Source organism: Bos taurus, chromosome 3, assembly GCF_002263795.3.
Source record: "Bos taurus isolate L1 Dominette 01449 registration number 42190680 breed Hereford chromosome 3, ARS-UCD2.0, whole genome shotgun sequence".
Taxonomy (NCBI): Eukaryota; Metazoa; Chordata; class Mammalia; order Artiodactyla; family Bovidae; genus Bos; species Bos taurus.
The window spans coordinates 1,605,689-1,621,045 of NC_037330.1; the positions used below are offsets into that span (position 1 = coordinate 1,605,689).

At 45.8% G+C, this 15,357-nt stretch overlaps 1 protein-coding gene across 3 annotated transcripts in view; it reads right to left on the reverse strand.

Moving 5' to 3' along the window:
* Positions 1-473: 473 nt before the first annotated feature.
* Positions 474-15,357, reverse strand: part of STYXL2 (serine/threonine/tyrosine interacting like 2) — a 67,211-nt gene continuing 52,327 nt past the window's right edge. For all 3 annotated transcript variants that reach the window (XM_005203419.5, NM_001102543.1, XM_024983987.2), the window contains 1 exon segment: positions 474-3,818. In XM_005203419.5, coding sequence (XP_005203476.1) covers positions 997-3,818 — 2,822 coding nt within the window. In that variant the 3' untranslated portion in view covers positions 474-996.

Below are 15,357 nucleotides of genomic sequence, written 5' to 3' on the forward strand. Positions count from 1 at the left end.
AATACATCTCCATCTCCTTGTGCTGGGCTTCTTTTCTTCTCTCCCTCATGGTGGTTTGCTTTTAACCCCTGCCATTCCAGAGGGACTCTCTACCTTTAGCTCACCACTATAAAACCTTTCTCTCTTGAGTTCCATCTGTTACTCTCAAGGGTCCCCCTCATGTCTTCCCCTTCCCTGGGGCTTCCCAGGTGGCTTAAATGGTAAAGAATCTGCCTGCATTGCAGGAGACCCATGGCTTCCCATTGCACTGTATCCTAAACTAAATACTTGGTTATTAGTTCTTATAATAATAAATATTATTTTAAAATAATATTTTATATATTAATATTTTTAATATAAGATGATATTGGTATTGTCTGGAGACAGCTTTTGTAGCACAAGGTGAGGGTGGCTCTTGGTAACACATCTGTGTCTCTTAAAGTGGGTTTCCACTAATACCCAAAGAGTTAAAAGTGACCAGAATGAAGAAGAAATGCTTGACAACATATCAATTTAATGGAGATCCAAAACTTTCACAAGAAACAACCAGAACTCAGCTGCTGGGAGAGGTGAGACTTGCCACAGGATAGATTTCTTGGGTCTCATTATCAAACCTCTACATAGAGAACCATGTCCTGTACTCACAGCCTTCCTGGAATAAGTTGGAGTCTCCAACAAACTATAGCGCCTTTGTGAACTCATCTCTAGTCTGTGATGAAAAAAATCAAACATAGGTGAAGCATCAAAGTTCAGAAGCATTGGGCAACAGAAATGGCCTCAGCTGGTCCCTCATTTGGACCTCACATTTATGCTCTTCTTCCCCTTCTCTGCTTCCTCCCTACCCCACCTCTGGTGGTTTCCTGCCTGGTGCTGCTCATTTCACTTCTGCCCCTCCATATGATCCTTTCCCCATCCTTGTCCCTTGGTGGGCTGTGGCTAAGTGTGTCTTGAGCTCTGTGCTAAGCTGTAAGGCTTCTCCCTGTGTTTTCAGTCTCTCCCAGATTCCCTTTGCCCAGCTCAATCCTCCCTTCTTCTCTGCAGCTTAGTCCTTGTTTCTTCTTGCCGGCGTCTCCAGGCAGCAATGATGGCTTCATCATCCATTTCCTCCTCCTCCTCCCTGTCAGTGCTTCTCCAATACCGGGACTGCCGCCCTGAAGCAAACCTCCCTTCTTCTTTCTTTTCCATCCTCGCTTTCTCTCCCTCCTCTTCAGATCTCATGAAACTCTGGGTGAATTTCCTCTTGGCTCCAAATTCAGAAAAGTCTGACTTGGATGACTCTTCCACATCTTCCCAGTCCCTGGATCTGGTCCCATTTGGACGCCGTGGTTCTGGGGACTCTTCTCCTTCAGAGGGCTCGGGGGTCCGGCGGAAAAAGTAGGGCTCCGGGCTTTCCTCCCGGGAGCTTGAGGTCTCACTAAACATGGACCTGGAGAATGTGTGCATCTCTCTGCCTTCCCTGGTGGAGGAAGCAGAGAACCGTGAAGTGCTTTTTACCGAGTTGCTATTGGTCTCGTCGTAGGAGGAGGTGTCCTGCTCCTCTGACCGGGATTTGGAGAACTTGTAACTGGAAGACTTAGACTCTGTCTCCCGAATCAGGGAAGATCTGGTGCACTTTTCCCTGGAGCTTCCAGACCAATCACTTTGGGGAGATTTTTCCTCTGTCCTGAGGCCACTGAGCCACTTATTAATACTGTTATCCTTCTCTCTGCCAGCTCTGCTGCCACTTCCGTAGCCATCAGAGACAGCCAGGGAGGAGAAGGTGTCTGTTTCGGGTTTCTGGGAATTACTGCGGGAAGAATACCGGAAGCTCCCTATGGCGCTGTCAGTGTCCTCATCCCTATCACCCACGTCATCATCCTCATCCTCATCTTCCTTGACCTTCTTCTTCTTGAAAAGGGAGCTGCGTTTGTTGTCGGAGGCCAGCTTCTCCATTTTGTACTCGGACATCTTCTCTCTCAGCTCTGTTTGCATCTCCTTCTCCTTCCGGCCAAGCTCCTTTAGGTCAATATTGTCAGCAAAGAGGCTATAGATAGGCTTGCTGGTCCCCTTCACTTTGCTCCCAGTACCTTCAGCTCTTGCACTCATGGTATGGGAGGACAACACAGACTGGGTCTCAGAGCTGGGTCTTGCCTGGCTTTGAGGCAGCAGGCAGCCACCCAGGGCAGAGCTGCTCTGTCCACTGAGCATGGAGACTTGGTCATCCCCTAGGCAGCTGCCTGCTGGTGCTGCCTTCATGCTTACAACGGACAGTGGGCGGGGCGACAACAGCATTTCATTTTGCTTCTGGGCGAGAGTTTCACTGACTACGTTGGCAATCCAGTTCTGTATGCTGGCAATGGAGATTGTGTCTCCAGGCCCCACATGCAGGTTAGGTAGAGGTGTGGTGGGGGTGGAAGCCAGGCATCCGCCTACTTTGCTTAGGGCCTGAGAGGGATGGGAGCTGTGGCTCTGGGCGCTGAGCACAGATGCTGTGTCCCCATCAGCGCTGACTGAGGGGGCTGCCGACCAGAATGCAGACAGGGGGATGCTCCCACTGGCAGCTGAGCTATCTGCCTCCCAGCTTCCCATTGACTGGCTCTCCTCCAGTGTCTGCCTGCTTCTCTCCAGCAGCTCCAGCCTCCGCTGCCGCTTCTTGACCAAGGCTAAGTCATCTCCCTTGCTGAGCTCCACCACCTCCTCCTTGTTCTCACTGCCCACCTTCTTTTGGTGTTTCAGCTTCCAGGCCTGGTAGGCAGACAGATTGACATCAGAGAGGTTTTTCTTCTCCCCCTCCACCTCCTCCGCACCTTGCTCACTGCTGCCATCTCCTGCCTCTGAGTCCTTCTTGTGAAATCCAAACTGGATTCTCTTGATCTTCCACCTTTCCAGGGCGGTGAGTTTGTCCTTGTTTCTGCTGCAGAAGTTATAGAAGGAGCTGGCCTCGGAGGCCACACTCTCCTCGTCATCCTCCCGCGCCCTGCTCCCCACCTCCGAGCTGGCGTCCACCTCCTCTCTCTTGTTCCTGGAGTGGTACTTTCGGGAAGCCTCCTTCTCAATCTCCTGCAGCCTCTGGTCCCACATGTCCCAGGTGCTCTCCGTGGACATGGAGTCAGAGCGGCGTCTCCCACCTCGGTTCTGGCTGCTCATCTGCAGCTGCTGCTTCAGGACCCGGATGTCATGGCTGCTCACACTCTCGGAGGTGCTGCTCTCACTCAGCGTGTGCCTCCTTCTTCTCCTCACGAAGGAGCTGCCATTGCTCTCCTCTTCCTCTTCCTCCTCCCTATTCCACCTCCGGTGCCCTTCTGCCTGGTACCTCTCATTTCGGCTTTGCCACTCCCGGATGATTCGCTCCACATCCTCATCCTCGGGCTCCTCACCTTGACGAGAGGAGGCTGAGAACCTGTCGTCCTCGCCCTGCAGGACCTTGCCCGTGGGGAGGCTCTGCCCCTTTTTCCACGCCTCGTAGAGCCTCTCCTCCTCCTCCTCATCGATAAGGGTGAGGGGCTTGGAGGCCTGGCTGGCCCTCCCCAAGGAGGAGGTACTCAGGTGACTGGCAGCGTCGTCCTCCTCCTCCACGGTGAGGGTGTGCACTCTGGCTGCCACCGTGCTCCCGGCGTCCTCGCCCTCCTCCACTGCCTCCTCCCCACACTCCCTGCTGAAGTCCTCTTCGCGCTCCTCCATCAGCTTCTCGTTGAGCTCGCGGAGCTGCTTCAGGAAGCCGTCGTTGGGGTAGATGGCCCGCTTCTTGCGCACAGTCATCAAGGCCTCCAGGACGGCCATGTTGTGGAAGATCATCAGGTAGGCTACTACCAGCACAGCCGAACGGCTGACGCCCATTTCACTGCTGACCAGGACTTTCCCTGTGAAGAAAACACAGCAGATGGTGATGGAACAGCAATAGTTTGGCTGTTGTTGTTGTTTTAAGTTTTGATGTGCTGGATTTAGTATGTTTCCTTTGCCTCTCATATTCATCCATGCTCAAGTCACATTAGGGACAAGCATCATTGTCCCCATATTACAGAAGTCAGAGCAGTGAGGCTACCCTGTGCTTGTGGAAACATTTTCTGAACATGTACAAGGATTGGGGAGTGGGTGGGGAAAAAAGGATCTAACCACTGTCCCCACTTCTGAAACACTGAGTGCAATTTTGTGCTGTGCTGTGCTTAGTTGCTCAGTCGTGCCCAACTGTTTGCAACCCCATGGACTTTAGCCGGCCAGGCTCCTCTGTCCATGGGGATTCTCCAGCCAAGAAGACTGGAGTGGGTTGCAGGAGTGCATTTCTACTTTCCACCAACCTGAGCATTAGAAGGAGGAAAAATAAAAGAATATGGGTAATGGGGAAGGAAGTAGAAAACGAACAAGGCTAAGATGAATGAATCAGAAAGAAGTAGAATCTCAGTGTTGGAAAGGACCACGAGTCATTTGAGAATTCCCTTTACAACATCCTTGATCCTGGACAATCCATCTTTCAGAATCTGCCGGATAGTTTCAGTGATAGAGAGCTCAGTATCTTGGACAGACAGAATACAACACATCTTTCACTCCATATTTAGGTCATTCTAATTTTCTGAAAATTCATTCCCATGTTAGGGCAAAGGATAACTCTCTGTAACAAGCATTCAGTACTCCTACTCTGACATACTAGGGTAAATAATAAATATATGAATTAGGTCTTTAATACAAAAATTTTAAAGAAAATCACTATTATATTCTTCACTGAAGTTTTTTTTTTTTTTCCTTTTCCTGTCTAGTCTGGATCTTTCAATCATTAGACAAACACTTTTCCACGTTTCATTACTATATGATCTGGATTTAGTATGTTTCCTTTGCTCTCATATTCATCCATGCTCAAGTCACATTAGGGACAAGCATCATTGTCCCCATATTACAGAAGTCAGAGCAGTGAGGCTACCCTGTGCTTGTGGAAACATTTTCTGAACAAGTACAAGGATTGGGGAGTGGATACTCTCTTCAGGTCAAACTTGGATTTATTAGCTTTATTCCAAAGGAATTTGTGTCAGTGTGGAACAAGATATTTCAGGTTTGGAATGACCCAAATGGAGTGGAGTGGGCCCCTCATTACTCTTGTTCTAGGCACTGGGCTTTCACTGATGCCATCTGAGCCTGCAATGTGGGTGGATATGTCATACAATGAACTCAAATGATTGTTTATATCAACTGAAACCTGTAAAGCCTTCTAAAACTGCTATTAAGTCATGTCTCTCTTTTCTTGTAGCATTCTTAAAGCATAAGGATAGTTGTATAAATTCCTATGAATGCTTTTGGTAAATATAGCCTGTTCTTATAGCCTAACAGAAGCTTTTGCAAGTCTCAACTTTACCATTCAATACATTAGTGATTCCCCAACCTCCCCCTCTACCTTGCCTCCTTCATAAAAATGACAAACATGCCTTCTATGCCTTTGTTCTAGTAACTGTTTAAAATGCACATTGGGATCACTAGAGATCTCCTTCCAGACTGTCATCAATCTGTTTTCCAGCAGTCTTCAGGGATATTTATTAAATCATTCAGGAGTCCTATCTTACAATATGGGATGGGGGTGGCTTTTATTATTATATCTTTGCATCAGTTAAGGCTATGTCTTTGTCTTATAGCAGGTCAGAGACCCAGGCAAGACTTGAGGGCACCTGAGATCCAATAATGCTGAAAGGCCAATTACCAAGGGCCAGCAGTCACTAGGGGTAGGTAAGCAAGCCACTAAAGAATCAAGGCCTTACAAATAGCTGAGAAAAAAAGTGAAAGGCAAAGGAGAAAATGAAAGATATACCCATCTGAATGCAAAGTGCCAAAGAATAGCAAGGAGACATAAGAAAGCCTTCTTGAGTGAACAAAGGAAAAGAAACAGAGGAAAACAACAGAATGAGAAAGACTAGAGAGAAGGCAATGGCACCCCACTCCAGTACTCTTGCCTGGAAAATCCCATGGACGGAGGAGCCTGGTAGGCTGAAGTCCATGGGGTCGCTGAGAGTCAGACACGACTGAGCAACTTCACTTTCACTTTCATGCATTGGAGAAGGAAATGGCAACCCACTCCAGTGTTCTTGCCTGGAGAATCCCAGGAACGGGGGAGCCCGGTGGGCTGCCCTCTATGGGGTCGCACAGAGTCGGACACGACTGAAGTGACCTAGTAGCAGCAGCAGCAGAGGTCTCTTCAAGAAATTAGAGATACCAGGGGAACATTTCATGCAAAGATGGGCACAAAGAAGGATAGAAATGGTATGAACCTAACAGAAGCAGAAGATATTAAGAAGAGGTGGTAAGAATACAGAGAAGAACTGTACAAAAAAGGTCTTAATGACCCAGATAACCACAATGGTGTGGTCACTCAACCAGAGCCAGACATCCTGGAGTAGAGTATGAAGTCAAGTGAGCCTTAGGAAGCATTACTAAGAACAAAGCTAGAGGAGGTGATGGAATTCCAGCTGAGCTATGTCAAATCCTAAAATAGGATGATGCTGTTAAGTGCTGCATGCTATATGTCAGCAAATTTGGAAAACTCAGCAGTGGCCACAGGACTAGAAAAGATCAGTTTTCATTCCAATCCCAAAGAAGGTCAGTGCCAGAGGATGGTCAAACTACTGCACATTTACACTCATTTCACATGCTAGCGAGGTAATGCTCAAAATCCTTCAAGCTAGGCTTCAATGGGTCATGGTGGAGAGTTCTGACAAAGTGTGGTCCACTGGAGAAAGGAATGGCAAACCACTTCACTATTCTTGCCTTGAGAACCCCAAGAAGAGTATGAAAAGGCAAAAAGATAGGACACTGATAAATGAACTCCCCAGGTCAGTAGGTGCCCAATATGCTACTGTAGGTCAGTGGAGAAATAACGCCAGAAGAATGAAGAGATGGAGCCAAAGCAAAAACAACACCCAGTTGTGGTTGTGACTGGTGGTGGAGGTAAAGTCCGATGCTGCAAAGAGCAATATTGCATAGGAACCTGGAATGTTAGGTCCATGAATCAAGGCAGATTGGAAGTGGTCAAACAGGAGATGGCAAGAGTGAACATCGACATTTTAGGAATCAGTGAACTAAAATGGATGTGAATTTAACTCAGATGACCATTATATCTACTACTGTGGGCAAGAATACCTTAGAAGAAATGGAGTGGCCATGATAGTCAACAAAAGAGTCCAAAATACAGTACTTAGATGCAATCTCAAAAATGAAAGAATGATCTCTGTTCATTTCCAAGGCAAACCATTCAATATCACAGTAATCCAATTCTATGCGCCAACCAGTAATGCTGAAGAAGCTGAAGTTGAATGGTTCTATGAAGATCTATAAGACCTTCTAGAACTAACACTCAAAAAAAGATGTCCTTTTCATTATGGGGCACTGGAATGCAAAAGTAGGAAGTCAAGAAACACCTGGAGTAACAGACAAATTTGGCCTTGGGGTACAGAATGATGCAGGGCAAAGGCTAATGGAGTTTTGCCAAGAGAACACACTGGTCATAGCAAACACCCTCTTCCAACAACACAAGAGAAGACTCTACACATGGACATCACCAGACGGTCAACACCGAAATCAGATTGATTATGTTCTTTGCGCCAAAAATGGAGAAGGTCTATACTGTCAGCAAAAACAAGACTGAGAGCTGACTGTGGCACAGACCATAAATTCCTTATTGCCAAATTCAGACTTAAATTGAAGAAAGTAGGGAAAACCACTAGAACATTCAGGTATGACCTGAATCACTTCCCTTATGATTATACAGAGAAAGTGACAGATTCAAGGGATCAGATCTGATAGAGTGCCTATGGACAGAGGTTAGTGACATTGTACAGGAGACAGGGATCAAGACCATCCCCAGAGAAAAGAAATGCAAAAAGGCAAAATGCTTGTCTCAGGAGGCCTTACAAATAGCTGTGACTAGAAGAGAATCAAAAGGCAAAGGAGAAAAGGAAAGATATACCCATTTGAATGCAGAGTTCCAAAGAATAGCAAGGAGATAAGAAAGCCTTCCTCAGCAATCAATGCAAAGAAATAGAGGAGAATAATAGAATAGGAAAGTCTAGTGATCTTTTCAAGAAAATTAGAGATACTAAGGGAACATTTCATGCAAAAATGGGCACAATAAAGGACAGAAATGGTATGAACCTAATAGAAGCAGAAGATATTCAGAAGAGGTGGCAAGAATACACAGAAGAACTGTACAAAAAAGATCTTCATGACCCAGATAATCACGATGGTGTGATCACTCACACACCCAGAGCCAGAAATCCTGGAATGCGAAGTCAACTGAGCCTTAGAAAGCATCACTACGAACAAAGCTAGTGGAGATGATGGAATTCAAGTTGAGCTATTTCAAATCCTAAAAGATGATGCTGTGAAAGTGCTGCACACAATATGTCAGCAAATTTGGAAAACTCAGCAGTTGCCACAGGACTGGAAAAGGTCAGGTTTCATTCCAATCCCAAAGAAAGGCAATGCCAAAGAATGCTCAGACTACAACACAATTGCACTCATCTCACACACTAGTAAAGGAATGCTCAAAATTCTCCAAGCCAGGCTCCAGCAGTACGTGAACTCTGAAATTCCAGTAGTTCAAGCTGGATTTAGAAAAGGCAGAGGAACCAGAGATCAAATTGCCAACATCCACTGGATCATCGAAAAAGCAAGAGAGTTCCAGAAAGACATCTACTTCTGCTTTTTTGACTATGCCAAAGCCTTTGACTGTGTGGACCACAACAAACTCTGGAAAATTCTTAAAGAGATGGGAATACCAGACCACTTTACCTGCCTCTTGAGAAATCTGTATGCAGGTCAGGAAGCAACAGTTAGAACTGGACATGGAACAATGGACTGGTTCCAAATCAGGAAAGGAGAACATCAAGGCTGTATATTGTCACCCTGCTTATTTAAATTTATATGCAGAGTACATCATGAGAAACACTGGGCTGGATGAAGCACAAGCTGGAATCAAGATTGCTGGGAGAAATATCAATAACCTCAGATATGCAGATGACACCACTTTTAAGGGAGAAAGCAAAGAAGAACTAAAGAGCCTCTTGATGAAAGTGAAAGAGGAGAGTGAAAAGCTGGCTTAAAACTCAACATTCAGAAAACTAAGATCATGGCATCTGGTCCCATCACGTCATGGCAAATAGATGGGGAAACAGTGGAAATAGTGACAGACCTTATTTTGGGGGACTCCAAAATCACTGCAGATGGTGACTGTAGCCATGAAATTAAAAGACACTTACTCCTTGGAGGAGAAGTTATGACCAACCTAGACAGCATATCAAAAAGCAGAGACATTACTTTGGCAAAAAGATCTGTCTAGTCAAAGCTATGCTTTTTCCAGTAGTCATGTACGGATGTGAGAGTTGGACTATGAAGAAAGCTGAGTACCAAAGAATTGATGCTTTTGAACTGTGGTGTTGGAGAAGACTCTTGAGAGTCCCTTGGACTGCAAGGAGATGCAACCAGTCCATCCTAAAGGAAATCAGTCCTGAATATTCATTGGAAGGACTGATGCTGAAGCTGAAACTCCAATACTTTGACCACCTGCCCTGAAGGACTAACTCATTTGCAAAGACCCTGATGCTGGGAAAGATTGAAGGCAGGAGGAGAAGGGAATGGCAGAGGATGAGATGGTTGGATGGCATCACCGACTCAATGGACATGAGTTTGAGTGAACTCCAGTAGTTGGTGATGGACAGGGAGGCCTGGTGTGCTGCAGTCCATGGGGTTGCAAAGCGTCAGACATGACTGAGTGACTGAACTGAACTGAGGCTTCAACAGTACGTGAACTGAGATCTTCCAGATGTACAAGCTGGATTTAGAAAAGGCAGTGGAACCAAAGGTCAAATTGCCAACATCCATTGGATCATAGAAAAAGCAAGGGAGTTCCAGAAAAGCATCTACTTTTGCTTTATTGACTATACTAAAGCCTATGACTATGTTTTTTGTTCTGTCACTCAGTCATGTCCAGCTCTTTGTGATCCCATAATCTGTAGCACATCAGGCTTCCCTTTTCCTCACCATTTCCTTGAGTTTGGTCAAACTCATGTCCATTGAGTCAGTTATGCCATCCAACCATTTGTCCTCTCTTGTTACCTTCTCCTCCTGCCTTCAACCTTTCCTAGCCACAGTGTCTTTTCCAAGGAGTCAGCTCTTTGTATCAACTGTGGAAAATTCTTAAAAAGATGGGAATACCAGACCACCTTACCTGTCTCCTGAGAAACCTGTATGTAGGTCAAGAAGCAACAGTAAGAAACAGACATGGAACTAACTGGTTCCAAATTGGGAAAGGAGTATGTCAAGGCTGTATATTGCTACCCTGTTTATTCAACTTATACGCAGAGTACATCATACAAAATGCCGGGCTGGATGAACACAAGTTGGAATCAGGATTGCTGGGAGAAATATCAATAACCTAAGATGTGCAGATGACCAGCCTAATGGCAGAAATTGAAGAGAAACTGAAGAGCATCTCAATGAAGGTGAAAGAAGAGAGTGAAAAAGCTGACTTAAAACTCAACATTCAAACAACTAAGATCATGGCATTAGGTCCCATCACTTCATGACAAATAGATGAGGAAAAAATGTAAACAGAGACAGACTTTATCTTCTTGGGCTCCAAAATCATTGTAGATGGTGACTACAGCCATGAAATTAAAGCTTGTTCCTTGGAAAGAAAGCTATGATGAACCTAGACAGCACACTAAAAAGCAGAGACATTGCTTTGCCAATAAAGGTCCATATAGTCAAAGCTATGTTTTTCCCAGTAGTCAGTTGGACCATAAAAAAGACTGAGTGCTGAAGAATTGATGCTTTCCAACTGTGGTGCTGGAGAAGACTCTTGAGAGTCCCTTGGACTGCAAGGGAATCAAACCAGTCAATGCTAAAGGCAATCAACCCTGAATATTCATTGGAAGGACTGATGCGAAAGCTAAAGCTCCAATACTTTGGCCACCTGATGCAAAGAGCCATTGGTAAAGAACCTGATGCTGGGAAATATTGGAAGCAAATGGAGAAGGGGCAGTAGAGGATGAGATGGTTAGATAGCATGACCAACTCAATGGTCATGAATTTGAGTGAACTCTGGGAAATAGTAAAGGACAGAGGAACCTGGCTGTGCTGCAGTCCATGTGGTCACAGAGTCAGTGAAGACTGAGCTACTGAACTTAACTGAAAGAATCAAGGCCACTAAAAAAGCATCTACAGATTCAACGTCTTATCCCCTTCCTCTTCCAGCTCAGGGCTCAGCTGTCACTTTTAACTGGCAAACTAGGCAGCAGTTTACTACTGTGAATACCGAAGACTCACTCCATTTTTTTGGAGGTGGTTACTAGGCCAGCTCAGTTCAAGACACTTCAGGACACAAACCAATAGGCTTCCTCATAAGGGGATCAAATATTGAATACAATTAGACTCAGTCTCGTAGAGCCTAGGTTGCCATCCATGCTTTGTCATATTATGTTCCTTGCACCTGGGATTCCTCTGAGGAGCCTCAGGGGCTGCCTCAGGGACAAGGGAAAGGCTGGGTGGGTCAGACTCAGGGGTCCCCACCCAATTCACCCAGAGCAGCAGAAGGATTTTCTATTTTCTTAGGCCACACTAAGGTATAGTTTGTGCCTGATATCAACTTCAGGGGGTGCCTTTCATTTTGAAGTGGAAGTAGATTTGTTTGGTTGTGATGAAAACTCTCCAGCAGTAAAATGGCTTGAGGAAGGAAGTCTTTTTCTAAAATTTGAAGTCATCATTTTGATCAATAGAGGGGCTGATTTTGGGGGTGTTGGGGCTCAGTCTTGAGGTACACATTTCTAGGCAGTCAGTGTAGAACAACTGGGGATCATTAATCTTAAACCCATATGTCTGGTCCATGGTAAAATGGTCAGAGGGCATGAAAAAGGGTGGTGACTTAATCCAAGGATCAAGAGAAGCCATGGAATGAAGTTTCTCAGTCGTGTCCGACTCTTTGCGACCCCGTGGACTCTAGTCTACGAGGCTCCTCTGTCCATGGGATTCTCCAGACAAGAATACTGGAGTAGGTTGCCATTTCCTTCTCCAGGGCATCTTCCCAATCCAGGGATCGAACCTGGGTCTCCCGCATTTCAGGCAGCGCTTTAATCTCTGAGCCACCAGGGAAGCCCCCAAGAGAAGCCATAAAGGTGTTAAGTATCTTGACCTTTAAATTGATTGGTTAGAAATAATGTGATTTAAGGAAGGATATAAAAACTGCTGTAAGTCCCACCTTGGGGGGACTCCTTACCCCCTCTCAGTGTCTATGCTGAGAGCTTTATACTTTCCTCCTCTTTAATGAATTCTATTCTCTTGAATGTTTGCATGTTCATGGATTCCATTCTTTTGCTCTGCAGACAAGAACTCGGATTCACATCTCAGTCTGTCTAGATGTGCTTAAAAATTTGAAGAGTACTGCTAGTGGAGAGAGCCCTGGACTTGAGTAAGGCTGGGTTCAAGTTCTCTCACATGATCAGTATGCCTTTGTATGGCAGGAGTTTGTGTTGTATCCTCTCAGTTCACAATCCTCTTTTCCCTCAGAACTTTCTTCTCTCTCTGCATTTCAGGAAAATGAAAAGTACTTGCCCAGAGGTCAACCCTCCTTGTCACTGTGGATAGAATTCAGGGTAGACAAAGGACCAGAGTCTGACAACTTCTCTCTCCAGGGAATGTGGAAATGGAACTGAGGAAGAAAATCAGCAGTTATTGCCAGGCCTGTGGAGGGCCATGCTCTCGATGTAGAGAGAAAGAGGAAATGGAACCAAGAGTCCTGAGGTTGTCCAGTCCTTGTTCTAGACCATCCTGAGGCCACATTCCTGTCTCTGGATTTCTTCTTGTCTTGTTATAGTTAATGCCTTTGCTGCTTGTTAAGTAGTTTGAAATGGTTTCCACTTACTAGCAACCAGTGCAGTTCAGTTCAGTTCAGTCACTCAGTCATGTCCGACTTTTTGCGACCCCATGAATCGCAGCACGCCAGGCCTCCCTGTCCATCACCAACTCCTGGAGTTCACTCAGACTCACGTCCATCGAGTCAGTGATGCCATCCAGCCATCTCATTCTCTGTCGTCCCCTTCTCCTCCTGCCCGCAATCCCTCCCCTTACTAGCAACCAAGGGGATCTTAATTATTACATGGTTTCAGTCATTTAGGGGCTTCCCTGATAGCTCAGTTGGTAAAGAATCCCCCTGCAATGCAGGAGACCCCAGTTGGACTCCTGGGTCGGGAAGATCCGCTGGAGAAGGGATAGGCTACTGAATCCAATATTCTAGCCTGGAGAATTCCATGGACTGTATAGTCCATGGGGTTGCAAACATTCGGAGATGACTGAGTGACTTTCACTTTCAGTCACTTAAGCGTCCATGAGTCGGGATTTCACCATCTGTAAAAGGTAAATAACATGTTCTCAAGGGGTCACTGTGATTATTAGGTAAAAGGCCCAGCACCAGGAGTATATTTCATTTTCCTCCTGGTCCTAGAGTGGAGAAAATCACAGAAACTAAGGTCCAGGAGGTTAATTCCAGGTCTGCTGGGAGGTAGGAACTACCCACAAAAGCAGCAACCACTGTAAAGGATGTTGTCCTTTCCCCGGCTTGCAGGGGTGCTGAGACAAGGGAGTGGGAGGCTGAAGTTCACAGTAGCAAGGGAAGGGGGGATGGTCCGCAGGACACACAGGCCAAGCAGGAGATGGGGACCACCTGGCTGACCCACGGTCTAGGCTGGCTCCAGCTCAGCTGCCACACTGGCAGGAAGGCCCGATGCACCACTGTGGGTGGGACGGGGGAGCTGGGGGTGCAGAACCAGCCCTGGAGGGAGTGCTACTGCCTCTCTTTCCCCGAGACGGGACACTCCCTGCTCCAGCCACAGCAGCCCCTGAAGGTCCACGCCACCACCCTTGGGCAGCTTCTTGCGATTCTGGGCATACGTTTCCACTGTGCGAACTACCTCTCTCACCCGGGATGCTGCGTGAGTCTGTGCTTCCCTTGCTCTGCCAAGAAGTTGGTGGATAGCACCAGGAAAAGCAGCGGAAGAAATCCCCTCTCTCACAGACACCAGGCAGACACGCCCAAGTCTATTTTAGTCAGAAGAAATACGTTCTTAAAAATAGGGTTTTTGTTTTTTTTTAAGTATTGAAAAGAGAAAATCATTTTATATAGATATATAATTATCTATATATATATGTAACACATGAATTATTTAATAAAAATACACATATATAAAAATATTTTCCCTCTCTCTGAACTTTCTCTGCCTCTCGCTGCCTCTGTCTCTGTCTCTCTATATATGTATACATATACATGCATATGTGTTATTGTTCAGTCACTAAGTCACGTAGGACTCAGACCCCATGGACTGCAGCACAGCCAGGCTCTTCTGTCCTTCACCGTCTCCTGGAGTTTGCTCACATTTATGTGCATTGAGTTGGTCATGCTGTCTAACCATCTCATCCTCTGCTGCCTGCTTCTTTTGCTTTCAGGCTTTCCCCGCATCAGGGTCTTTTCCAGTGGGTCAGCTCTTCGGCCAAAGTACTGAAGTTTCAGCGTTAGCATCTGTCCTTCCAGTAAGTATTCAGAGTTGATTTCCTTTAGGATTACTGGTTTGATCTCTCTCCTTGCAGTCCAAGGACTCTCAAGAGTCTTTTCCAACACTACAATTCAAAAGCATCAATTCTTTGATGCTCAGCCTTCTCTCACATCCATACATAACTACTAGAAAAACCATAGCTTTGACTGTATGGACCTTTATCAGCAAAGCGATGTCTCTGTTTTCTAGATTTGTCATAACTTTCCTTCCAAGGATCAAGCATCTTTTAATTTCATGGCTACAGTCACTGTCTGCAATGCTTTTGGAGCCCCCCAAAATAAAATCTGTCAGTGTTTCTACTTTATCCCTTCTATTTGCCATGAAGTGATGGGACCTAATGCCATGATCTTAGTTGTTTGAATGTTGAGCTTCAAGCCGACTTTTTCACTCTTCTCTTTCACTTTCATCAAGAGGCTCTTTAGTTCCTCTTCACTTTCTGCTGTTAGAGTGGTATCATATGCATATCTGAGGTTGTTGATATTTCTCCCAGCAATCTTGATTCCAGCCTGTGCTTCATCCAGTCCAGCATTTCCCCTGATGTACTCTGTAGAGAAGTTAAATAAGCAGGGTGACAGTATACAGCCTTGACAAACTCCTTTCCCAATTTGGAACCAGTCGGTTGTTCCATGTATGGTTCTAACTGTTGCTTCTTGACCTATATACGGTTTCTCAGGAGACAGGGAAGGTGGTCTGGTATTCCCATCTCTTAAAGAATTTTCCACAGTTTGTTGTGATCCACACAAGTCAAAGACTTTGGCATAGGCAATGAAGCAGAAGTAGATGTTTTTCTGAAATTCCCTTGCTTTCTCTATGATCCAACAAATGT